General features: G+C 41.3%; 1 protein-coding gene and 1 pseudogene across 2 annotated transcripts; one reads left to right on the forward strand and one right to left on the reverse strand.

Moving 5' to 3' along the window:
* Positions 1-237: 237 nt before the first annotated feature.
* LOC129868316 (P2X purinoceptor 5-like) lies at positions 238-25,782 on the forward strand (annotated as a pseudogene).
* Positions 25,782-26,990, reverse strand: LOC129868318 (ER membrane protein complex subunit 6). Of its 2 annotated transcripts, none has more exons than XM_055942189.1 (2): positions 26,755-26,990; positions 25,782-26,558 (listed from the first exon to the last, which is right to left on the reverse strand). In XM_055942189.1, the coding sequence occupies exon 2, from the start codon at positions 26,517-26,519 to the stop codon at positions 26,187-26,189; it is 333 nt and encodes a 110-aa protein (XP_055798164.1). In that variant the 5' UTR covers positions 26,520-26,558; positions 26,755-26,990; the 3' UTR covers positions 25,782-26,186. The 2 variants fall into 2 exon arrangements, with proteins under 2 accessions (XP_055798164.1, XP_055798163.1); XM_055942188.1 differs by having other exon boundaries at positions 25,782-26,561.

Raw genomic sequence — 26,990 nt, forward strand, 5'->3', positions numbered from 1 at the left:
CGACCCCTGGTATAGGGTGAAGGTAATGTTTAAGATTGGCAGTCATGGGAATAAATATATTAATTGAAAGAATTCGCTGTTAATTATTAGCTGACCAGAGATCTGATTTAAGAATGATAATTTATACACATTATTGTTGTGTTTCATTACAGTCTCAGTTTCATTATCAATTTAAAGCAGAAACTAAAACCGCGTTCATGGTAGGTTAGCCGAGGCACAAGTCATTGGAATTGCAGCAATTTACTTGGACTAATGAAAGCCCATGCAGTTGCCAGTGACACTAACTTCAGTGCTGCCAGTCTCACACGCGCGATCACCAGCTGTCGAACTCTGGGGACAGGAATATGGGCGAATTGACTTGGGGATCATTTTTCCTGGGTTTCCTTAATTTCAAGACAGAAAAATATGTCATCGCCGAAAACAGAAAATTGGGAATCTCATTTAGAGTTTTTCAGATCTGTGTGCTGGCATACGTGATCGGGTGAGTTGTATGTATTTTTTTTTTATTGCATGCTAGCAATGTAGAAATAATCACTACTACAGCATGAATAATGTATTAAAATGGCAATAATTATTTCCATACAAAGTCGCAAATAGATTTCATTGTCAATCGTGGATGTCTTTGAGGTCGTTCAAGCTGTCATCATGAAACGGGGCTAGGGAGTTCGGGTGTTTTTCCCTCATGACTATAATATTCACGGTTCAGGACTGTGGTAAAGTTGTTTTGATATTCGTCATATATTCGGACCTTCAAACTTCAATAGCTAACGAAAGAGTTGAGCTACATACCTCTAGTTAGGTTCTTTATGGTGGAAAAAAAGGTGTGCAACACTGCACATGTCTTATTTTCAGACTCGAGTTTCATAATCATACATTAATTGTGTAGGTGGCCTGGCGCTCCTTCAATAGAGAACCACAGTATGAGTCATAATACCCATAAAACCTAGCGGTCAAATAAGCAAATGGTTCCAATCGTTTTTCCACCATTCATTTTACCCATAGGGGATTTTAGAAACACTAAGGGTTGTGTTTCGTGTAGGCTTACCCTGGTGTGACGTTTTGATAACAGTATAAATCTCCCTAGGACAAGGTGAGTTTTATCAATATATTTGCCTGTAATTACCCCCCAAAATGTAAGGCTAATTAGCTGTTCATGTGGCTATCGTAAAGAACTACAAATGCCATGATGATCTGGATGAGACTGCGGAATTGAGGAAAATGTAAGAATCTCTGGATTAACGATCTAATGCTAGCTAAATTTAGTAATTAATAAATTGGCAATATTTCTTTAAATTAACAATTCTGTGAACAGTCTTGTGCAAGTTTTAAATTGACACAATACCTGTTAGCAAAGGTGTCAGCTAGAGATGATGTGGAGGAGCTTGCAGTGATTTGTAGTCTTGCATGATGTCCACTTTGGTGATAATTAGCATTTTCGAATCTGAGTGTAAATAGAGCCAAATATATTAATCGACGTCACCTTGTCCGAGAGAGATTTACATGGTTACCAAAACATAACACCAGTGTAAGCCTACACAAAACACTGCCCTTATTTTAAGTATTTCTAAAATTCCCTATGGGTAAAAGGAATGGTGGAAAAACAATTGGAACCATTTCAGGTATTTTAGCAACATTTCTTGTTAGATGTTTTGACTAGAACGCCAAAATTGTATCATATTTCTCCAGTGCTAGCCTCTCTACACTTGCTTCCTGTTAAGGCCAATGCTGATTTCAAGGTTTAACGTACCTACACGTACGCTACGGTCACAAGACGCAGGCCTCCTTATTGTCCCAATAATTTCAAAGGAAACAGCTAGAGGCAGGGCTTTCTCTTTTAGAGCTCCTTTATTATGGAATGGTTTGCCGATCCGTGTGAGAGAAGCAGACTGTCTCTACCTTTTAAGTCTTTACTGAAGACTCATCTCTTCAGTGGGTCTTATGATTGAGTTGAACGGCAAGGCACTGGCAAGAGGAACCACCCTTTCTGTCTCTGTCTTGCCGGGTCCCCACTCTCTCCTGGGATTCTCTGCCTCTGACCCTATTACGGAGGCCGAGTCACTGGCCTGCTCATGCTCTCCCATGCCATTCCTATGAGGGTGCATCAGGTCATTTGTATTTTATTTCCCCTTTATTTAACCAGGTAGGCCAGTTGAGAACATGTTCTCATTTACAACTGCGACCTGGCCAAGATAAAGCAAAGCACTGCGACCAAAACAACAGTTACAAACAAACGTACAGTCAATAACACAATAGAAAAATATATGTAGTGTGTATAAATGTATATATGTATATGTAGTGTGTATAAATATATGTAGTGTGTATAAATGTAGAAGAGTAGGGAGGTAAGGCAATTTATTTTACCTTTATTTAACCAGGTAGACTAGTTGAGAACATGTTCTCATTTACAACTGCAACCTGGCCAAGATAAAGCAAAGCAGTGTGACACAGACAGAGTTACACATGGAATAAACAATAAACAAGCCAATAACACCATGAACAAGTCAATGACACAGTAGGAAAAAAAGAAAGTCTTTATACAGTGTGTGCAAAAGGCATGAGGAGGTAGGCAATAAATAGGCCAGAGGCGAAATAATTAGTTTAGCATTAATACTGGAGTGATAGATGTGCAGATTATGTGCAAGTAGAGATACTGGAGAGCAAAAGAGCAAGAGGATAAGTAACAATATGGGGATGAGGTAGTTGGTGAGCTATTTACAGATTGGCTGTGTACAGGTACAGTGATCGGTAAGCTCCTCTGACAGCTAATGCTTAAAGTTAGGGAGGGAGATAAGACTCCAGCTTCAGTCATTTTTGCAATTCCTTACAGTCATTGACAGCAGAGAACTGGAACGAAAGTCGGCGAAAGGAAATGTTGGCTTTGGAGATGACCAGTGAAATATACCTGTTGGAGCACATGCTATTGGAGGGTGTTGTTATCGTGACCATTGAGCTGAGATAAGGTGGGGCTTTACCTAGCAAAGACTTATAGATGACCTGGAGCCAATGGGTTTGACAACGAATATGTAGTGAGGGCCAGCCAACGAGAGCATACAGGTCGCAGTGGTGGGTAATATATGGGGCTTTGGTGACAAAACGGATGGCACTGATAGACTACATCCAATTTGCTGAGTAGAGTGTTGGAGGCTATTTTGTTTAAAGACATCGCCGAAGTCAAGGATCGGTAGATGGTCAGTTTTACGAGGGTATATTTGGCAGCATGACTGAAGGAGGTTTTGTTGCGAAATAGGGAGCCAATTCTAGATTTAGGTTAGGATTGGAGATGCTTAATGTGTGTCTGGAAGGAGAGTTCACAGTCTAACCAGACACATATTCTAAGTCAGAATTGTCCAGAGTAGTGATGCTAGTTGGGCAGTCAGGTGCGGGTAGAAAATTGGTTGAAGAGCATGCGTTTAGTTTTACTAGCATTTATAAGCAGTTGGAGGCCACGGAAAGTGTTGTATGGCATTGAAGCTCGTTTGGAGGTTTGTTAACAGTGTCCAAAGGGCCAGATGTATACAGATTGGTGTCGTCTGCGTAGAGGTGGATCAGAGAATCACCAGCAACAAGAGTGACATCATTGATATATACAGAGAAAAGAGTCAGCCTGAGAATTTAACCCTGTGGCACCCCCATAGAGACTGTCAGAGGTCCGGACAACAGGCCCTCCAATTTGACACACTGAACTCTATCTGAGACGTAGTTGGTGAACCAGGCGAGGCAGTCATTTGAGAAACCAAGGCTATTGAGTCTGCCGATAAGAATGAGGTGATTGGGGTGGCAGATAGCCTAGTGGTTAGAGCGTTGGACTTCTAACCGAAAGGTTGCAAGATCAAATCCCCGAGCTGACAAGGTACAAATCTATCGTTCTGCCCCTGAACAAGGCAGTTAACCCACTGTTCCTAGGCTGTCATTGAAAATAAGAATTCGTTCTTAAAACTTCTTCTTAATAGGGGGCGCTGTTTTCACTTTGGGGAAAAATCGTGCCCAATTTAAACGGCCTCGTACTCTATTCTAGATCATACAATATGCATATTATTATTACTATTGGATAGAAAACACTCTCGTTTCTAAACCCGTTTGAATTATATCTGTGAGTAAAACAGAACTCATTTTGCAGCAAACTTCCTGACAGGAAGTGGAAATTCTGAAATCGATGCTCTGTTCTAGGGCCTGCCTATAAATGTCCTTGATATATATCAGTATACATGCACTTCATACGTCTTCCACGAGATGTCGTCAGGCAGTGAGAGAAGAAATGGAGTGTATAACTTGATCTGGGGTCGAATAAAAGCTCTTTGTATGACGTGTCACCAGTTTCCTGTTTTCTGGAGAGCGCGAGAAGGGACCTGGTATTGCCTTCTGATAAGCTGTCGTTATAGACGACTAATATCTCCGGCTTTGATTTTATTTGATACATGTGACAATATCATCGTAAAGTATGTTTTTTCAATATAGTTTTATTCGATTATTGAAACTTTTTCGGGACGTTAGGCGTGTTGCGTTGTGTGCCTTTGTTCAGGAAGGAGAGCTTCGCGCCACTTTGCTAGCTTTCCGTGCTAATTGACTGGAGAAGAGGACATTCTAAATCCAAACAACGATTGTTCCCGACAAAGGACCCCTTGTACAACATTCTGATGGAAGATCGTCAAAAGTAGGACCCATTTTATGATGCTATTTCATATATCTGTCGAACATGTTGTACTAGTAGTTTGCGCCCAGAGTTTGGGCACTCTCTCACTATAACTAAGCTGGATGTCGTAATGAAGTTATTTTTAGAATTCTAACACGGCGATTGCATTAAGAACTAGTGTATCTATCACTTCCTATACAACATGTATTTTTTAGTAACGTTTATGTATAGTTATTTGGTCAGAATAGTTGAGTGTCATAAAAATATCCGCACATTCTGGGAAAAAGATGCTACGTTAGCACAATGTATAACCACTGATTTCAGCTCTAAATATGCACATTTTCGAACAAAACATACATGTATGTATAACCTGATGTTATAGGACTGTCATCTGATGAAGCTTATCAAGGTTAGTCAAAAATTATATATCTTTTGCTGGTTTATTCGCTATCGCTAACGTGCCTATTGCTATTGCTAACGTGCCTTGATGAATGAATGCGGTAGTGTGGTAGGCTATTGTAGTAAGCTAATATAATGCTATATTGTGTTTTCGTTGTAAAACACTTAAAAAATCGGAAATATTGGCTGGATTCACAAGATGTTTGTCTTTAATTTGCTGTATACCATCGATTTTTCAGAAATGTTTTATGATGAGTATTTAGGTATTTGACGTTGGTGTCTGTAATTACTCTGTCTGCTTCGGTCCTATTTGTGACGGTAGCTGTGATGGTAGCTGCAATGTAAAACTGATTTATACCTCAAATATGCACATTTTCGAACAAAACATAAATTTATTGTATAACATGTTATAAGACTGTCATCTGATGAAGTTGTTTCTTGGTTAGTGACTAATTATATCTCTATTTGGTCGGTTTTGTGATAGCTACCTATGCGGTAGAAAATGGTGAAATATACGGTTGAGTCTTTTGCTATTGTGGTTAGCTAATAGAAATACATATTGTGTTTTCGCTGTAAAACATTTAAAAAATCGGAAATGATGGCTGGATTCACAAGATGTTTCTTTCATTTGCTGTATTGGACTTGTGATTTCATGAAAATTATATTATATGATATCCCTGTCCTGTTAGGCTAGGCTATGCTAGTCAGCTTTTTTGATGAGGAGGATCCCGGATTCGGGAGAGAGAAGCGGTAGAGGTTTAACTGACTTGCCTAGTAAAATAAAAATTGACAGAGTCGAAGCCTTGGCCAGGTCGATGAAGATAGCTGCACAGTACTGTCTTTGATCGATGGTGATTATGATATTGTTTAGGATCTTGAGCGTGGCTGAGGTGCACCCATGACCAGCTCAGAAACCAGATTGCATAGTGGAAAAGGTACGGTGGGATTCGAAATGATTGTTGATCTGTTTGTTAACTTGGCTTTCGAAGATTTTAGAAAGGCGGGGCAGTGTGGATATAAGTCTAACGGTTTGGGTCTGGAGTGTCTCCCCCTTTGAAAAGGGGGATCTCAGACGAAAAGAGGTTGAACAGGCTAGTAATGGGGGTTGCACCAATTTCAGTGGATAATTTTAGAAGGAGAGGGTCCAGACAGCTGATTTGTAGGGATCCATATTTTGCAGGGATTTCAGAACATCCGCTGTCTGGATTTGTGTGAAGGAGAAGCAGGGGGTGCTTATTGAAATGATTGATTATCGTAGATTTATCGGTGGTGACAGTGTTTCTTATCCTCAGTGCAGTGGGCAGCTGGGAGGAGGTGCTCTTATTCTCCATGGACTTTAGTGTCCCAGAACTTTTTGGAATTAGTGCTACAGGAAGAAAATTTGTTTGAAAAAGCTAGCCTTAGCTTTCCTAACTGACTGAGTATATTGGTTCCCGACTTCCCTTAAAAGTTGCATTTCAGGGGCCTCCCGGGTGGCGCAGTGGTCTAGGGCACTGCATCGCAGTGCTAGCTGCGCCACCAGAGTCTCTGGGTTCGCGCCCAGGCTCTGTCGCAGCCGGCCGCGACCGGGAGGTCCGTGGGGCGACGCACAATTGGGCTAGCGTCGTCCGGGTTAGGGAGGGTTTGGCAGGTAGGGATATCCTTGTCTCATCGCGCTCCAGCGACTCCTGTGGCGAGCCGGGCGCAGTGCGCGCTAACCAAGGGGGCCAGGTGTACGGTGTTTCCTCCGACACATTGGTGCGGCTGGCTTCCGGGTTGGAGGCGCGCTGTGTTAAGAAGCAGTGCGGCTTGGTTGGGTTGTGCTTCGGAGGACGCGTGGCTTTCGACCTTCGTCTCTCCCGAGCCCGTACGGGAGTTGTAGCGATGAGACAAGATAGTAATTACTAGCGATTGGATACCACGAAAAATGTGGAGAAAAGGGGATAAAATTTAAAATAAAAAATGTAAATAAAAAAAGTTGCATTTCGCGGGGGCTATTCGATGCTAATGCAGAACGCCACAGGATGTTTTTGTGCTGGTCAAGGGCAGTCAAGTCTGGGGTGAACCAAGGGCTGTATCTGTTCTTAGTTCAACGTTTTTGAGTGGGGTATGCTTATTTAAGATGGCGAGGAAAGCACTTTTGAAGAGCAACCAGGCATCCTCTGATGGGATGAGGTCAATATCCTTCCAGGATACCGGGCCAGGTCGATTAGAAAAGGCCTGCTCGCTGAAGTGTTTTAGGGAGCGTTTGACAGTGATGCGGGGTCGTCGTTTGACCGTGGACCCATCACGCACGCAGGCAATGATCGCTGAGATCCTGGTTGAAGACAGCAGAGGTGTATTTATAGGACAAGTTCGTCAGGATGATATCTAAGAGGGTGCCCATGGTTACGGATTTAGGGTTGTACCTGGTAGGTTCCTTGATAATTTGTGTGAGATTGAGGGCATCTAGCTTAGATTGTAGGACGGCTGGGGTGTTAAGCATATCCCAGTTTAGGTCACCTAATAGTACGAACTCTGAAAATAGATGGGGGCAATCAATTCACATATGGTGTCCAGGGCACAGCTGGGGGCTGAAGGGGGTCTATCTTGTCACGAACCGGCTCAAAGCCCGTAACAAAAGGGAGACAACGTGGAGATAAGGAGTAACAAAATATATTTATTAAATAAAGTAACCTAAATGCAATTAACAATGGTGTGTGTATGCAGTAATCAGTAGTGTAAGTGAGTGTTTTGGCATGCATGAATGTGATAATGTGGGGTGTTGAAAGGTGCTAAAACAAACAACCAAAAAGTCACAAAAAACCACAACAAAATCTATCAAGGTGTCTGCATGGAGAGAGTCTTTCCTATGAATGGGGAAATGGTGCATTTATCCTATGCCAGTGGGCCCAGGTGTTTCCCATGTAGCTGACGACCCTCCCAACTCCGCCCACCGACATCCTAATAAGGAAACAAGAACAAAGAGAGAATACGGTAGACAGAGTGGGAGGGTCGTCACAATAACAAGCGGCAACGGTGAGAGAATTGTTTCTGGAAAGTTGGATTTTTAAAAGTAGAAGCTCGAATTGTTTGGGCACAGACCTGGATACTATGGCAGAACTCTGCAGACTATCTCTACAGTAGATTGAAACTCAGCCCCCTTTGGCAGTTCTATCTTGTCAGAAAATGTTATAGTTAGGGATGGAAATTTCAGGATTTTTGGTGGCCTTCCTAAGCCAGGATTCAGACACGGCTAGGACATCCGGGTTGGCGGAGTGTGCTAAAACAGTGAATTAAACAAACTTAGGGAGGAGGCTTCTAATGTTAACATGCATGAAACCAAGGCTTTTACGGTTACAGAAGTCAACAAATGAGAGCGCCTGGGGAATGGGAGTGATGCTGGGGGCTGCAGGGCCTGGGTTAACCTCTACATCACCAGAGGATCAGAAGAGGAGTAGGATAAGGGTATGGCTAAAGTCTATAAGAACTAGTCGTCTAGTGTGTTCGGAACAGAGTAAAAGGGGAGTGTATTTGAGTGTCATCCGCATGGCAGTGATAGGAGAGACCATTTGAGGATATGACAGAGCTGAGTGACTTGGTGTATAGAGAGAAGAGGAGAGGACCTATAACTGAGCCCTGGGGGGATACCAGTAGTGAGTACGTAATGCAGACACAGATCCTCTCCACATTACCTAGTAGAAGCGCTCTGCAGGGTAGAATACAATCCAAGAATGTCCTGAGCCTGAGACGCCCAGCCCTGAGAAGGTGGAGAGGAGATCTGATGGTTCACAATGTCGAAGGCAGTGGATAGATCTAGGAGGATGAGAACAGAGGAGAGAGTAAGCTTTGGCAGTGCAGAGAGCCTCCGTGACACAGAGGAGTCTCACTTGAGTGACCCGTCTTGAAGCCTGACTGATTAGGGTCAAGAAGAACATTCTGAGAGTGATAACGAGAGATGTGATCAGAGACAGCATGTGATCAGAGATACCAGTCTGTAGTTTGATGTCAGAGGGGTCGAGGGTTGGTTTCTTGAGAAGTGAAGGGACTCTGGACATTTTAACGTCAGAGGGGACGTAGACAGTGGTTAGGGATCAGTTGATGAAGGAAGTAAGGAATGGGAGAAGGTCAGCAGAGATGGTCTGGAGAAGGGAGGATGGGGTCGATAGGGAAGGTTGTTTGGCGGCTGGACCTCACGAGTTGCATGATTTCATCTGGAGAGAGAGGAGAGAAAGAGGCCAGCGTAGGATAGTTCTGTGTGAGTGGGACCAGTGGACTCAATAGGCTGAGTGAATGAGGAGCGGATGTCATCAGCCTTCTTTTCAAAGTGGTTGACAAAGTCGTCCGCAGACAGGGAGGGGGTGGAGGATTAGTTAAGTTCAAGTTGTGTGTGCACAAGTAAAGTGAAATGCCTTTCTTGCAAGCTCCAAATCCAACAATGCAGTAATCAATATCAATGTAAGGTAGAACTAAAACACACAAGAAATAAGAAATAAGAACACGAGAAAGTAAGAAGTTATATACAGGGTCAGTTCCAGTACCATATTTACAATGTGCAGGAATACTGGAGTGATAGTGGTAGATGCAGTATGTATAGAGGTAAGGGACTGGACTGCTGAGGACTGGGGTAAAGTCATTTTCTCTGATGAATCCCCTTTCCGATTGTTTGGGGCATCTGGAAAAAAGCTTGTCCGGAGAAGACGAGGTGATCGCTACCATCAGTTCTGTGTCTGTGTGGGATTGCTTCTCAGCCAAGGGAGTGAGCTCACTCACAATTTTGCCTAAGAACACAGCCATGAATAAAGAATGGTACCAACACATCCCCCGAGAACAACTTCTCCCAACCATCCAGGAACAGTTTGGTGATGAACAATGCCTTTTCCAGCATGATGGCGCACCTTGCCATAAGGCAAAAGTGATAACTAAGTGGCTCGGGGAACAAAACATCGATATTTTGGGATCATGGCCCAGACCTAAATCCCATTGAGAACTTGTGGTCAATCCTCAAGAGGCGGGTGGACTTGCGTTCCCGCTCTAAAAGGCGTACGTAACACCCTGCTCCAACTCAACTCCCCGTGGAGTTAAAGAGGTATGGGATTGTAGGTGTGAGTAAGGATGACAAAGGAAGAAAATTTACCGTTTACTGGGTATTTATTCCTTCACACGGTAAATTTGGGAAAAAGTGGCTGAACAGAACCAAAGCAAAGAAAGTAAATGTCAAAGCCCCCTCCTACCTTACCTGCCTACCCACTACTTATCTAACTTAGCACCACCTGGTGCGCTAACCAAAATACAGGGGGTGGTCCGCCGAGGTCTTACCTAGTATGTATAGACAGTAAATACTACGGGTTATGTATGCCCGCAGGCCTCTTGCCTAAGCACTCGCTAGGTGCCTTCCCCTTCCCCCCTGGGAACAAATTAAACAGAATAACACCAATAATCAAAACCACTGCATCCTAATGGCACACACATACCTCAGAAGCAGCGGCTATACAATACTTAACCAAAAACTCTGAGCGACAACTAACACAGAATTTACCCATCAGCTCTCTCTCTCTGCAACAACCAGCATACGACATACCAAAAAATATATATAGATTATTGATATGTCCTGTTTTTTTTTTTGAGAGGGAGAGAGATCAAAAAACACAGGACATATCAATATTCTCTCTTCTGAGCAACAGAACACTGGCTTATATAGCTGGAGAAGGAGTCTGTAATGGGATACAGCTGTATCCCCTGACAAGAGGGCGGGTTCAGATCTCCAATCATCGATGTGGCCGACCAATCAGCTGCTTGGGGGGAATTTCAGGAAGCCATTTCCTGAAACACACACATACAAACAAAACCACAACACAGAAACTGGGGAACGTAACATGGACAAACAAAAACCCACAAATTCTGACAAACTCCAAGCATTGATTATGCAAGAATGGGCTGCCATCAGTCAGGATGTGGTCCAGAAGTTAATTGACAGCATGCCAGGGCAGATTGCAGAGGTCTTGAAAAAGAAGGGTCAACACTGCAAATATTGACTATTTGCATCAACTTCATGTAATTGTCAGTAATAGCCTATGAAACTTATGAAATGATTGTAATTATACTTCCGGATTCCATAGTAACATCTGACAAAAATATCTAAAGACAATGAGGCAGCAGACTTTGTGGAAATTAATATCTGTCATTCTCAAAACTTTTGGCCATGACTGTAGACTCCTGTGAGTGTGCATAAAGACAGTGCAAAGATAAAAATAAAATTGTCTGTATAGCCATTCTGTTAGGTATTTAGCAGTCTTATGGCTTGGGGATAGAAGCTGTTCAGGAGCCTGTTGTCAGTCTATGGCTTGAGTGGCTGGAGGGAGGAGAAGGTGGATAATAGTTTCCTACGGTTAAAGAGAGAAGCTTGAAATGTAGAGTGATAGAAAGTGGCTTTAGCAGCAGGTAAAGAGGAGGGAGTGAAAGGATGATAGGTCATCCTAGGAAGTTTAGTTTTTCTCCATTTTGGCTCAGCTGCCTGCAGCCCTGTTCTGATAGAAGGGTTGCTGCCAAGGGGTGGGGATTGTCTGTAAAGTCCACAGTGAGAGGAGCAAATAGGTATAGAAAACATACACATAGTTTACAAAGCTACAAAAGAGCAAAATGAGAATCTGAAAGTAACTAGGTAAGATCAAGTGCGCGAATGCTGTGGAGCCTTCCTCACCTTCATTCCTCGAAAAACACTGCAGAACAGTCTTTGTTTCAGCGACAGTCTTAGTTTTGCCCCTTAATCCTGGTTGATGTGTCAACAATCAGCTGCAAGTTATGAGCAATCAGCAGTTCACATACCAAGTAGGCTACTGGAAAGACAGGCAGCCCTTTAAGTAGATGGCCCTAGCTAGCAAAACGGCCGTACCAGACAACAACAGATTAAGACAAAAAATTATACTTTCACTCCTGGAGATATCAGGAGTCTTTTAGCTATGGGTAGAGATTTAAGCTATATTTAGAAACTGGAGGTAGACATGGTAATAGATGATCATCAGCCGTGTCTGGAAACATGTAATAAAATAAGAAATAAAGATGCATAACAAATTGGTGATAGACATGTAATAAGCAATGGAGTTTATTAAAGACTGCACCATTCACAAATCACTGTGTGGAGAAAGCGAAGGAGGTCCTCTGACTTCAGAAAGAAGGCTGATTTCATTACTTCAGCTGACCCTCAATTGAGAATAGGTAGAGAGGTGCATCAATTTCAATTATTTAGGGACTATTACAGGCAGATGCCTTAACTTCACTGAAAACACAGTACATTTCACACTTACCTGCTATGGAGACTGAGGCGCATCAATGTAGTTCCCACAATCCTGCAGAGCTATTACACCTGCCACATGTTACATCAAGCTGAGGAAGGTAGTCAGTATGGGCTCTGCTGTCTGAGAGCAGCAGTGCTCAGGCCTTTAGAGGATGTATGACACACAGGCAAACGAAGAAGGCAACACAAAGAGCAGGGGACTCAATTCACAATATGTGTGGCTTCTTCCAGAGTCTGCCCTCTGGTCTAAGATACAGTACATACACCAACGTTCATGACCAACTGAGGCAGGGGCAGCTTCATTACCACTGCAATTCGACTGCTCACTTAGATCAAGGAGCTATAGAAATTCTACAAAACATGTTTACTAGTACATTAAGGTCAAATAAATGAATCCACCAATGGGGGTGTGATGTGTGTTCCTATCATGTGAATTTTCCAAAGTTGATTTGGGGTGTCAAGGTCACATGGTTAAGGTTCTATTGAATTTGGAAAGATTTTTTATAAATATATACAGTATATAAAAACCAATGAATAATGGACAGTTGAAATGAGGCTGCTAAGTGACGTGGTTGAAGACCTATTGACATGTTAAAGTTTCATATATTTATATTAAATCATGTATTTTATAGGAAACCCAAAGTGTGTGCAACATGACTCTCTATATAGAGAATAATGGACAGTTGAAATAAGGTTGCTAAGTCACCTGGTTAAAGAGCTATTGAATTTTTACATTTTCATATATTGACAAAGAAATTGTGTAAACACTTTATAGGAAAACCAAACGGTGTTCAATGTGTTTCCCTATGATGTGAACAATACACAGTTGGTTTAAGGTGCTTAGGTCATGTGATCAAGGAGATATTGAATTTCTAAGTAAAAAAAGATTAGAAAGAATAAATTACAGTAAAATAACCGAAGGGTGTGATGTGTGTCCCTACGCTGTGGTAGGGACAACATTCCAAAGTTGGTTTGAAGTGTCTTGGTCACATGGTCAAGGAGCTATTGATTTTTAAGTTATTTCTTTTTTTATGTATGAATCATTGACTAGGTATCCCCCTTTCCTTTCATTGTATGAAAACTAAAGGGTGTGCAACATGCTTCACTATATAAGGAATAATGGACAGTAGAAATAAGGTTACAAAGTCACGTGGTGAAATTTGAATATTGTGATCATGCACTTTGTTTGACAGTTCCTAACTATTTGCATTACCACAGCACCAGGCTGCCTACACTGTTGCCATGTGATTATGAAACTTGGGTCGGAATCTGGAAAATAAGACTGTGCAATGTTGTACACCTTTTTTCCTTCATAAATAACTCAACCTGAGGTATGTAGCTCAAATCATTTGGGAGCTATTGACGTTTTTAGGTCCTAATGTCTGGTGAATATCGAATCTCAAACCAGCTTTACCAAGGTACCCTCAGGTGGCTATATTGATGCACTATGAGAGTATACAGACAATATACTTTTTTAAATATATTTTTGCAATAATAATTCCAGAGACCTAGAATTCCAGAAGGATATATACCTCCCCTTCACGAGGCTACCGTCATTAACTTTTAACGTCATGTACCCTTGTAAAAAAGTGTGTATTAGGCTGGTAGGCTACCAGTTCAACTTGTCAATCTGTTCCTATGTTCCTTCATACAATTAGAGAAATTCTCAACAAAAATCAAATTAATAATTGCAGTTCGGGTAAATGTAAATAAAGCATTTTTTTTGTTACATTACTTTTGACCCGAAATAATCCACCCATGTCACAGAGACAAATCATTCCTCCACAAAATGAAAGTATCCTTTCATGACTGCCTCCTCTCCCTCATCTCATTACCATGTATTACAGTATTCTATAACAGGGTTATAGAATGCATTTGACATTTATGTGTCTTATGACCACTCAGCACATGAAGGATCCAAGTTTGTTCAAATAACCATCAATGTTAATTTTATAAGTGTCTGACAACTAATCTATTTTCATATGTGACCGAGAGTTAAAATTAATGAATTTACAGAAAAAAATCAATCAATCAATAATCAGTGTGTTTAAATTCTCAGGTGGGTTTTAGTGTTTAAGAAGGGGTACCAATCGAGGGAGGAGACCGTCCAGAGCTCTGTCATCACCAAGCTGAAAGGAGTAGTCATGACCAACAACACGGAAACTGGACTTCGCCTGTGGGGGCCTGAGGATTATGTCATACCTCCAACGGTGAGATTCAGGGACTTTTTGGGAGGTTTTATGTACACAGGTAGAGCCGACAAACAGTACACAGGCTACTGCTAAATGATTCATTCAAGTCTTATTGAGTTGAAGCCGAAGCTCAGTCAGTGATACAGCATGTCATTGATATTGTATGTTTTCAAGTACAATGAGTAAAATTTTTATGAGGTCTCTCCATTAACTCACTTTCATCAGTTTTCAATCACACCCAACTGATTTTTAAAGTAACAGGCCACCACATGCAGCTTTACATCACATCCATAGAGACAGTATATCTGGCAGTATATCTGGCTATAGCATGAGATTAGTGCACTTTATGAAACATTGGCATAAGCATCTTTGTCAGCTATTTTGAACATCCATTTGGTACTGTTTTAGAATATGAGAAGTTGACATGTGTTTAGAGTGCTCTTCAACTCTTTTTAAATAATGTTTATCTTGTATGGTCATGGAAATGACGATGATTAGAATCATTGGACGATATACTGTACAGGCTGTAGAGCAACAGGACAATCGTTATATGCATTTTAGCTATGAGTCTGTTTCCTCAATAGACACTCAATTTCATCTGTCTTGTTAAATAAAAGATAGGGAGTTGATTCTCAACTCGAATCAGTATAATTCACTTAACCTTTAGCTACTCAATGATAAACAGATTCAATAGAAAAGCCTGCTCTGGTCCACATGGTGAGCCCAGTCAGTCACCACTGGATCTCCTTCATTTTGTATTTTGTAAAACTATATTAATATGTGGTGAGAAACTGTGCTATTTATATTTAAGCTTATTAAAAGCTTTGAAAAAAGAATATGTATTTAGGGATTTAATTTTGTATAGTCAACACACAGTCCATCAGTCCCCTGACTAACCTGATTGAGGAAAGTATAGTTTTAGCTTGTTGTTGTTTTTCAGGGTGAACAGGTTTTCTTCATTGTTACAAATTACATCGAGACCCCGCATCAGAGCCTTGGGTTCTGTGCTGAGGTGAGTGAAAAGCAATTTCGTACTACCATAATCTAGACAAAACCTTGTTTATTGAATTTATTTTCAAAGATCCCCCTGAGATAGAGATTGGATGACTGTGCAGCTGAGATATCAATACTTTAATGATCCAATTAAACAAGGAAATTAAACTCCACTAAGTCAGCATTGATGATGCTATGGTTCTTACCATATATGGCAAAGCAAGCAGAAAAAAACGGCTAGTAATTTGAGGCGGATGTCAGAATCCAAACTGCCTAGAGCTTTATTTGTAATGCCTCAGGCCCAACAGTTCTTTCCTCAGAGAAAGATGGCTTGACCTTGCCATTGTCTTCCAATAATTGCTTATTTGATGTTAAAGTACGCTTTCGGTGCCGCTATGATAAGTTATGAATGATTGATTCATTATGTTTAATGAAGATAAAAACTTCATAGTATGAAGTGTGTGTGTTTTCCTAAACTGGTCCAATAACATTGTGTTTTCCTAAATTGCTTTAGCGTTCAAATAGTGCTCCCCACTGTGGTCACTATGCTATTGTATGTTAATAATCATAATCTCTAGGCTCTTCAATACACTGCTTTGAATACAGGCTTGCATTTTTAACTGCAGCAACGTGTCCTATGTTCTCCAGAGCCCTAAGGTGCCAGATGGCCAATGTGTAAACAATGAGGATTGTGCTGAGGGTGAGGCGGTAGTTGCTGGCAATGGTAAGGACTAATATAGTCAACTGGGGCAGTCTTTATCTAATTTCTATTTACATTTCCAAGATTCACATTTATTTACAGATTAAAACACTGGCTATGATCACATTTCTCTTAGATGCACATGTATACCGCTAATGTGTAGAAAGCTTATGAGAATCACAGCGTTGGAATTGGACAAATGTCTCTCTAGGAAATTCCTTAGAAAAATATTGCATGCCAAAATTATTCAACTTTGGTAACTCCTACGCATTACCCTTCACCCTAATTTTCCCCAAGATTATTATGTCTTTCCAGGATGTTGACAGCGATCTTTACCTTCCCTTGCAGGGGTGAAGACCGGCCTGTGTTTAAACTCTACAGGGACCTGTGAGATACATGGCTGGTGTCCTGTTGAGACAGGACGTAAACCCTTGTGAGAATTCATCCTCTTTTGCTGTGAAAATAATGAAATTGTCACTTTTGCATTGAGTCTCAGTATAAATGTACCCACTACATACACTATGTTATGTACTTCAGTATTCTGAAGTACCTTGTCCTGATCATCTACCATTATGCAGAAGTCACTTTGATTTAACACTTTCCCCCTTACTTTCCAGGGAGGCTTTATTAAGCAAGGCAGAAATCTTCACAATTTACATCAAGAACTCTGTCAGGTTTCCGAAGTTTGAATTCTCCAAGTAAGTGGTGTGGTGTTAAGTGGCGCTTGTTCATGCAGACTTCAGGGTAGTAGAGGCTATCTGTCTCTAGGGAAACAGTCAGTGTCAGTGACATAGATCATTAAGTATGTGTAAGTAGGGCAGTGGGGGATACATGTCCTAGAACTGCTTTGGATAGCTATGAGGGTGCACAGTCCCTTCTATTTATATACACCCATAGCCATATTGCCCAGGGCCCAGTGAATGTGTCTGTACACGTGCATACTGGGTGCGTGTGTGTATGTGTGTGTTCAGTGAGACAGTGGAGCGGTCATCTGAGACGTCCTTGACAACAGCGCAGGCCTAGTCCAGGACAGGTGTCAGAACAGATCTGATTGGCTCACTGTGCTCTCATGTCAGTAAGGCTGTTGTTGTAGAAGGGTTCATCAGCCAGAACATCGGTGGTGTCTTTCCATGCCTAATAGGAAAGCACAGAGACATCAGACCTCTGCCAATTCATGATTCATAATTTCAGTTGTAGATATTTTGATTAGGGGAGCGTGTTTCTAGGAAACCATACACAAAATTAATAATGTGACCAAATATTTAAGAAGAGGTCATCATTGCATTGAGTCTGTGAAGGATTGAAACCACATGGAAAAAAATGAATGTATTGTGTTAGAGGTTTATCTAAACCAAAGCAGATAGTTTTGTACATCAGTTGGGGTCTCTTATAAGCTACAATATGAGGTCCTAAACCTAGCATGAAAGTGCATCCTTGAAGCTGTGTGGGCAAATATAGTCAAAATGTTTGCCTTGGGTAAAGTTGATGTTTACATTTTGTCATTTTTATGCATAGTATTTTTGCTATGTGTCATGCATATGAACTCAAGATTTGTATTGTTACAGAGCAGACATCATCATGCCCTGTGTATACAAACGTAAAACAAGCAGGGGTCTAGCCCCCCTTGAGGTTCTTGAGAGAGCAGCCAAGGAAGTCAGAGAAGCGAAGAAGTCCATTCGATCAGCAGTAAGGGCTGCGAAAATTTACTGAATGACACTGAAGAGGTACATTACCAAAAATAAAATGAACATGTACCTGTGTGAAAGAGAGGCTATGTTAGAGTAGCAGAGGTACACACGGTCTTCTCTGATGACAATGGAGTCTGAGCTTGCTAAACATACCAAGAATCTCGTGGACCAGTTTCATGGGCTTATGCATAAAACGTTCCTATGAATTGGCATATCGAAACATCATCCCTGGCCCAGACCACTGGTCCAGAAATGGAAGAGTAAGTGATATTAAACAGAGATATCTTGAGTATACCAAACATTAGGAACCCCACCCCCAGAACAGCCTCAATTTGTCGGGGATTGGACTCTACAAGTTGTCAAAAGCGTTCCACAGGGATGCTGGCCAATGTTGAGTCCAATGCTTCCCACAGTTTTGTGTCAAGTTGGCTGGATGTCCTTTGGGTGGGGGACCATTCTTCATACACACAGGAAACTGTTGAGCGTGAAAAACCCAGCAGCGTTGCATTTCTTGACACAAACCGGTGCACCTGGCACCTACTACCATACTACATACTACCATACCTGTTCAAAGGCACTTCAATCTTTTTGCTTGCCCATTCCCCCTCTGAATGGCACACATACACAATCCATGTCTCCGGTGTCTCAAGGCTTAAAAATCCTTATTTAACCTGTCTCCTCCCCTTCTTCACTGATTTGAACTAGATTTAACAAGTGACATCAATAATAGCTTTCATCTGGATTCACTTGGTCAGTCTATGTCATGGAAATATGTTTTGTATACTCAGTGTATAGCTGAATGTAGGCATACATTGAAGATGTACAATTATACCACACTCCCATTCCATTAATTAAACTTTGACCTACCATCACACGCCACTGGCACAGGACACCATCACCCACTTACCCCAAGGTGACTCAACTTATCCTGTCCCTATGCTCAATTTACCCCATACCCAGGGTAAGTTGTGCCAAGAGACCACTTGTTTTGTAAAAACTATGTTTTCAAAACTTATGTTTACAATAATTCAGATTATTTCCAGGGATACACAATATCCTGAAATAAATATACATATATTTGTTAGAAATAATACTATATTTCCCTTGATGTAGTGATACTGAATGTAAAAAATGTCTCAACATACCCCACTCTCCCCTACATTGTGTGTATGGAATGGAAAGTGTCTAAACTATGAAGTGCTTGAACTATGAAGTTACTTATTTTTTATTTTTTTATTTATTTTTTTAGAACGACAGATTTGAAGTTCCTTGAATGAGCAGCATGAATAAAATGAACAGTTTACTAGATGGGCAGCTTGAAATAGCATAATATATTTGCAGTGCCATATGAGCTATTTAAGAAATTATAGATCATATATGTAACTCTGTGCTATTCCTTATCTAAGGGTTACAGAGAAAAGCGTGTCATTTCAAGGTGATAAGATAACTTAATTGTTCAGTTCATTCTTACTGGTTTAGGCCTATGACCTTTTTTGGATTTAGCCAAGGAAAAGTATGATACTGGACTACTAATCACATATAAAAAAAATGACATGTCCTGTTCTGTCTATTTTTCCCGCAGGTCAAATGTCCTGGACACCGGTAATGACTCCTATCTAAAGAGATGTTCCTATGACAACGACCTACATCCCTACTGCCCCATCTTCCGTCTGGGAGACCTAGTCAGCAGGACTGGACATGATTTTCAGAACATGGCTGTAGTGGTACATAAATGTATTTTTTTTTTATCTTTCAATTGATCCTTTATTTAACCAAGTTGTCCCATTGAGGTCAGGAGACCACTTTCCCTGGCAGAGAGAGACCTGGCATAGAGGGTTGGGTTTCTTGTTAAACACTAAGTCCACTGAATCCAAATTAGGCTTTTCAGGCTTTCATCATTCTATCCAAGCAGTGTGGGAGTGGTGTAATTCTATTTTCCTCCAGTCCATTTGATAATTATGCTTGCTTTCAGGCAGTTAGGTAATTACCATAATTTTGATTACATTTAATTGGACATTTGCCATGTAGGTTGCAGTCATTAGGCCTGACATTTTAAATGAATAACAATAATTACAACAACAATATGAAACATAGCAGTTGCTAGATCTGTATTAAGTGGCCTGTCAGAGCCCTGCATAAAGAGCTTTCACCTCAACTCCCTAGTAACCTCATGGTAGACATTTACAAGTAAACACTAACTTTTGTTGTTAATATAGCCGAACACCCAGCATAGAACAAGACAATGGGTTAACCAGAGCCATTCTTACCATATATGGCGAAGATGATCAGCAGTGTAGTAGCTACTGTGTTATCATTAGAGTTGCCAGTTTTAATGTTGTGAAGTACAGTATATTTATGTTCCTAGTTGTTAATGTTTAACGAGGAGTTGATGTAAATGTGACTACAGTTCATAGTCAAGGTTAAGAAAGTAAATCTTGAATAGCAGGGCAATAGAGTAATCCTCCATATTTAGAGCAACGTCAAGCACAGGTGTTTATTCATAAACAGTGTAATCTCTCTCTCTCTCTCTCTCTCTCTCCTCTCTCCTCTCTCCTCTCTCCTCTCTCCTCTCTCCTCTCTCCTCTCTCCTCTCTCCTCTCTCCTCTCTCCTCTCTCCTCTCTCCTCTCTCTTCTCTCTCTCTCCTCTCTCCTCTCTCCTCTCTCTTCTCTCTCTCTCTTCTCTCTCTCTCTTCCCTCTCTCCTCTCTCCTCTCTCTCTCTCTCTCCTCTCTCTCTCTCCTCTCTCTCTCTCTCTCTCTCTCTCTCTCCGCATCTCTCAGGGTGGGTCAGTTGGAATTCTGATTGAGTGGAACTGTGATTTGGATAAGGACTACTCACAGTGTAACCCAGAGTACAGCTTTACTCGTTTGGATATGAACTTAAACAGCTCTGTCACATCAGGCTACAACTTCAGGTACATCTTGACATGCATTAAAGTATAATTTCAGCCAGTAGTTTTGAAAGTGGTGCTCATGACCTGAAACGGGTCCCCATTTTTTGTTGTTGTTGTTGCAATTCGCATGATATTTTATGAATCCAATTGGTACAACATGTTACAAATTTGTTGTGCTTAAGATCCCCGTACTGCATCTTAAGCATGTTTTACTTCATGCAGATATAATAATCCATGCACTATTCTGAAAAGTTATTAGCCTGAGCTAATAAAGCTTGAGCTCTCTCCAAGTACTGTATTTAATCTCAGATCTATCTCTACCAAGCAGTTGTTGACATTTCTGTTCCAAACAGCTGATTTGTTTGTTTTCCAGATATGCCCGGTATTACAAAGATGAAGCTGGAGAGAGCTATCGGACTTTGTATAAAGTCTATGGGATTCGCTTTGATATCATGGTGAATGGACGGGTATGACAGTGATTCTAGCTACACTTACTTGTCTAATTGAATGTGTTGGTAATATTACAGTCTGTGTCAGATCGAATGTTCTTTGTTCTTTATTGTGTTCTTCAGGCTGGAAAATTCAATATCATTCCCACAGTAATAGCTATTGGGTCTGGGCTCGCTATTATGGGCATGGTAAGTTATTTAATAGATTTGTGTTTTAATTTGTTTCCAATACACATGCATGTCTATCCCCCCCCCCCCCCCCCCCAAAAAAAAATACTTCCCTGTAATTCTGTTTTATGCAGCATGCCCAGGTTGGATGCTATCAAATGCTTTTGAAATGCAATGCATTCGGAAAGTATTCAGACCTCTTGACTTTTTCCACATTTTGTTACGTTACAGCCTTATTCTAAATAGATTATTTTTTTAAATCCATCATCAATCCACACACAATACCCCATAATGACAAAGCAAAAACAGGTTTTTAGAGTTTTTTGCAAATGTATTAAAAAAATGTAAAACTGATATCACATTTACATAAGTATTCAGACCCTTTACTCAGTACTTTGTTGAAGCACCTTTGTCAGTGATTACAGCCTCGAGTCTCGTTTCTCCCATTCTTCTCTGCAGATCCTCTCTAGCTCTGTCAGGTTGGATGGGGAGCATCGCTGCACAGCTATTTTCAGGTCTCTCCAGAGATGTTCGATCGGGTTCAAGTCCGGGCTCTGGCTGGGCTCCTCAAAGACATTCAGAGACTTGTCCCAAAGCCACTCCTGTGTTGTCTTGGCTGTGTGCTTATGGTCGTTGTCCTGTTGGAAGGCGAACCTTCGCCCCAGTCTGAGGTCCTGGGCTCTCTGGAGCAGGTTTTCATCAAGGATCTAGCTGTACTTTGCTCCGTTCATCTTTCCCTTGATCCTGACTAGTCTCCCAGTCCCTGCTGCTGAACAACATCCCCACAGCATGATGCTGCTACCACCATTCTTCACCGTAGGGATGGTGCTAGGTTTCTTCCAGATGTGACGCTTGGCATTCAGGCCAAAAAGTTTCTTCTTGGTTTCATCAGACCAAAGCATCTTGTTTCTCATGGTCTGAGAGCCCTTTAGATGCCTTTTTGGCAAACTCCAAGTGGGCTGTCATATGCCTTTTACTGAGGAGGGGCTTCCATCTGGCCACTCTACCATAAAGGCATTTATTTATTTATTTTATTTTACCGTTATTTTACCAGGTAAGTTGACTGAGAACACGTTCTCATTTGCAGCAACGACCTGGGGAATAGTTACAGGGGGATGAATGAGCCAATTGTAAACTGGGGATTATTAGGTGACCATGATGGTTTGAGGGCCAGATTGGGAATTTAGCCAGGACACCGGGGTTAACACCCCTACTCTTACGATAAGTGCCATGGGATCTTTAATGACCTCAGAGAGTCAGGACACCCGTTTAACGTCCCATCCGAAAGACGGCACCCTATACAGGACAGTCTCCCCAATCACTGCCCTGGGGCATTGGGATATTTTTTAGACCAGAGGAAAGAGTGCCTCCTACTGGCCCTCCAACACCACTTCCAGCAGCATCTGGTCTCCCATCCAGGGACTGACCAGGACCAACCCTGCTTAGCTTCAGAAGCAAGCCAGCGGTGGTATGCTGCTGGGTTGGTTGAGTGCTGCAGAGATGGTTGTCCTTCTGGAAGGTTCTCCCATCTCCACAGAGGAACTCTGGAGCTCTTTCAGAGTGACCATCGGGTTCTTGGTCATTTCCATGACCAAGGTCCTTCTCCCCTGATTGCTCAGTTTGGCTGGGTGGCCAGCTCTCTGAAAAATTTTGGTGGATCCAAACTTCTTCCAGTTAAGAATGATGGAGGCCACTGCAGAAATGTTTTGGTACCCTTCCCCAGATCTGTGCCTCAGCACAAACCTGTCTCGGAGCTCTACAGACATTTCCTTCGACCTTGTGGCTTGGTTTTTGCTCTGACATGCACTGTCAACTGTGGGACCTTTATATAGACAGGTGTGTGGCTTTCCAAATAATGTCAAATCAATTGAATTTACCACAGGTGGACTCCAATCAAGTTGTAGAAACATCTCAAGGATTATCCATGGAAACAAGATACACCTTAGGTCAATTTCAAGTCTCATTGCCAAGGGTGTGAATAGTTATGTAAATAAGGTATTTCTGTTTTTTATTTGTAATACATTTGCGAACATTTCTGAAAACCTGTTTTCGCTTTGTCATTATGGGGTATTGTGTGTAGATTGATGAGGATTTGTATTTAATTTCATCCATTTTATAGTAAGGCTGTAATGTAACAAAATGTGTAAAAAGTCAAGGGGTCTGAATACTTTCTGAATGCACTGTTTCACCACAAGAGGGCGATCCCCTATCATTTTTCATACAATATACTAATCTTCTTCATTCCAAATCTATCACTATCCCCTTGTTTGTAGATCTGAAACATTTGGGTAGGTCTAAGCAATATCGCTACATTTTCTTTTCACTGTCTAAACCTGTCATATCTACAGGAGTACCTTGGGTGTATAGGGGTCAATTTGGCATTCAGAAGCCCTCTGCCCCTATAAATAGTGCCCTATTTCAGTTTTATTTATCTGAGGAGACAGCTCTTTGAAGTCTGCTGTACACATCCACAGGACAGTTAGTGTTTTTTGTATTTTTGTTTTCACTATGGCCTGTGAAGTTGCCTGAAGCTTTATTGGGGGGTGTTGGCCTTATTTCTATCATGATTAATGTGACTATTGTATGTCTTGACTTGAACCTTGCCTTTGTTTCAGGGAAAATTTGCATGTGATATGATATTTGTCTACATGTTGAGCACGAGTTCCTTCTACCGAGACAGGAAATTTGAGATTCTCAAGTAAGACACTATGACATGGTATTACTACTAACTACAGAATTGACACTTTGAAATTATTTACTTTACTGAATAAACGACAGTCTTGGATTGTTTGCCTTGCTACTTCTCTCTGTCTGTCAGTAAAACAAATAAAACATCCCTTTAACAGGAAAGAACGGATCAAGAAGCACAAAGAGATTGCGAAGACATTGGTGAACCGAGACACAAGAAAACACAGGAAACATGCTGGGGAACAACACGAGCTTACCACACTCTCTACGAAAAACGAGGAGAAACAGGACCCTAAAACCGGAGAGAAAAACGAGGTTCACATTCTCTCTCCACGAACTGTGGGGCAACGGTATAATACTCACCCTCCACGACACTAACCGATTAATTCAGCGTGAGACACCAGACTAGAAGCTGCACGTAGGACAACTTACTGTTGAGATAGCATAGTAGAATACACAACTTTGTGTACACAACCAATAAACTTTGATTTTACGTGCAATTAAAACATTTGGTAGTGCATCAGCAGTTCTTCTGTCAGTCACTGACAGTAACTCTATTAGCCCATGTCAGCTAACACTTTATAAGATTGCTAGGTAAGTTAGTCTAGCCAGCTATCTAAACAAGAATTTGTTCTTAACTGATTTTCCTAGTTGAATAAATAAAATAAACCTTCAACCTGAATTACCTGCTGGGCTCGAAGGGAACGTGCCCATGGGCCCTGATCTCCAGGGGCCCTTTACCTCCAGAAGGCCCCCATTGATTTTGTTTATACACCCGGATATTGTATTAACATGGCATTTGTCAAGGCAGGAAATGTTATTTTTAAAATTCTCGCTTAGGGCTCCCTAAAGGCAAGAGGCGGCTCTGTGAGACACATTTTTATTTATCCTTTATTAACACAGGTTGTCCCATTGAGGTCAGAAGACCTGTTTTTCAAGAGAGACCTGAAACAAAGAAGTTCTGCTATTGTCAAGATGTCTAGACTGGGTCCTGTAGCAGGTGGAAAGTAAAACGAGGGTGGGTGAGGTCCTGATCCCGATGCCCACCCTCCTTCTCCTCTTCCAGCAGAGGTTACTGATGCTGATACATGGCTCTGGTTTTCCTATGTCTCTCAGGAGTGATGCATGTCCAGATTGGACATGATGACTGATGGGCTGGAAAATAGAAATGACATTGCTCTCCTCTCCTTACACTTTACTGCTGCAATGACAATGCAGACACTCCAAGAAGTGAGATATTTATCAAAGAGAAAAAGCACTATTCTATTTCTGACGTCTTATTTACTTGTTCCAAGATCAAATCATAATCCATCTGTTGAGGAGTCAATTAGGCCATGCAATCAAACCATTGCAGTGCTCAACTACATTATTATGCTAGCAGCGGTGTTCCTTCAAACCTTGACAGACCGCTTGTAGTAGAATGAAATCCTTGAGTCATATGATGGAATACCTCATCGTGAGAGAACGGTTGCTTTTTAACACAATTGAAAAATACACTGGGTCTAAGGTTGTCTATCATAAATACTTCTCATTTGGGATTGCTTGCCTTCTCCTGTTCAATATGTCTGTATATACAAAGTCAGAACTAGAGTATGAGGCAAGTTGTTGAATGTATTTCCTTTAAATGCAAAACATTGTATGATAATGCATTTTTAGGGCTAATGGCCATTTTTAGAACAATCATATCAGTTGTTTGCCAAATCTTATGATCAATAAATTATACAAACAGGTTGTATGGAGTTATTTATTTTGAAGGATCCAACCAGAGCCGTTATATCCTATTTACACTACTTGAAAAATATTTTTGCATCAGGCACATTACTGATCAATGTTTATTATAACATGTATCAACTGCTAGATGACAAACATCTAGCAGTTGATACAGCAGAGATAAACAATAACATACTGCAGCAGTTAACAGTTCAGTAAATAAACTAAAACATGTCCTGCTTTCTCTTATGTATAAATAGAGTTGCTGACAGACATACTTCACGTAGCTGTATAATAAACAGTTAATCTAACAAGGTATTTAATCAATCGCCTATATCTACAAAGTTTTGCGGGAAGTTAGACAATTATAATTGGATTTACATGACATTAGGTTTAAAACTTGCTCAACATTATGGTCAATTTTATTAGTACACATGCACCATTCCGTAGAGGAAAGTCCAGAACAGGACGTAGGTAAAAAGACCTCCAACAAGCCCTCCTGTAAAGAGCATCCTCCGAGACTTGAAGCACTTGTTCCACCTGCGACTGGCCTTGATGATGAGAAGAAGGGAGAGGAGGAACGAGGCGAGGAAATAGAAGATAAATCCGTACAGTCCTGTGAGCCCAAGGATGCCCGCTGTCGCCCCCGACAGAGCTGACACCGACGTCCGGCAGTAGTCCAGCACTGCGGCGTTGCCCCTCACAGCAACCTCACTGATGAACTGTGGTCCTTCTCGTTTCGCTACGACTGAGGCCATGTCGGCACCTCCTTGTTTGTTTTACAGCGATGACTGCTGCTGCTGCAAACAAGAAGTCATTAGAAAATCATTACATAATATTGAATGATTACATTGCTGCATATACGTTATTGTATCGTACAAATTCTGCATAAACTTGTTTAAAGCAAGCATTTTTGTCACTAGCGAACCGGCTTGTCAGCTGTCATCTGGACACTGGGAGCTAACGTTAGCAGCTAGCCAACGGTTTACTCACCGAATTAAAAAATAATATAAAGTGCTTCGTTTATTTCACAAACACATCAAAGGCACATAGCTAGTTTGTGACACTTAATATTCCATGTCAATTGATTTACTAACCGCTTCACTACTGGAATGTAATTACAGAAATAAAGCTAATTCTAGCTAAATAGCGCAAAGGTAACTGCGATGCGACCAGTCTTTCTGAATCTGCCCTTTTTTTGCGAAATGCATTCTGGGACTTTTATTTTT

Source organism: Salvelinus fontinalis, chromosome 13, assembly GCF_029448725.1.
Source record: "Salvelinus fontinalis isolate EN_2023a chromosome 13, ASM2944872v1, whole genome shotgun sequence".
Lineage (NCBI taxonomy): Eukaryota > Metazoa > Chordata > Actinopteri > Salmoniformes > Salmonidae > Salvelinus > Salvelinus fontinalis.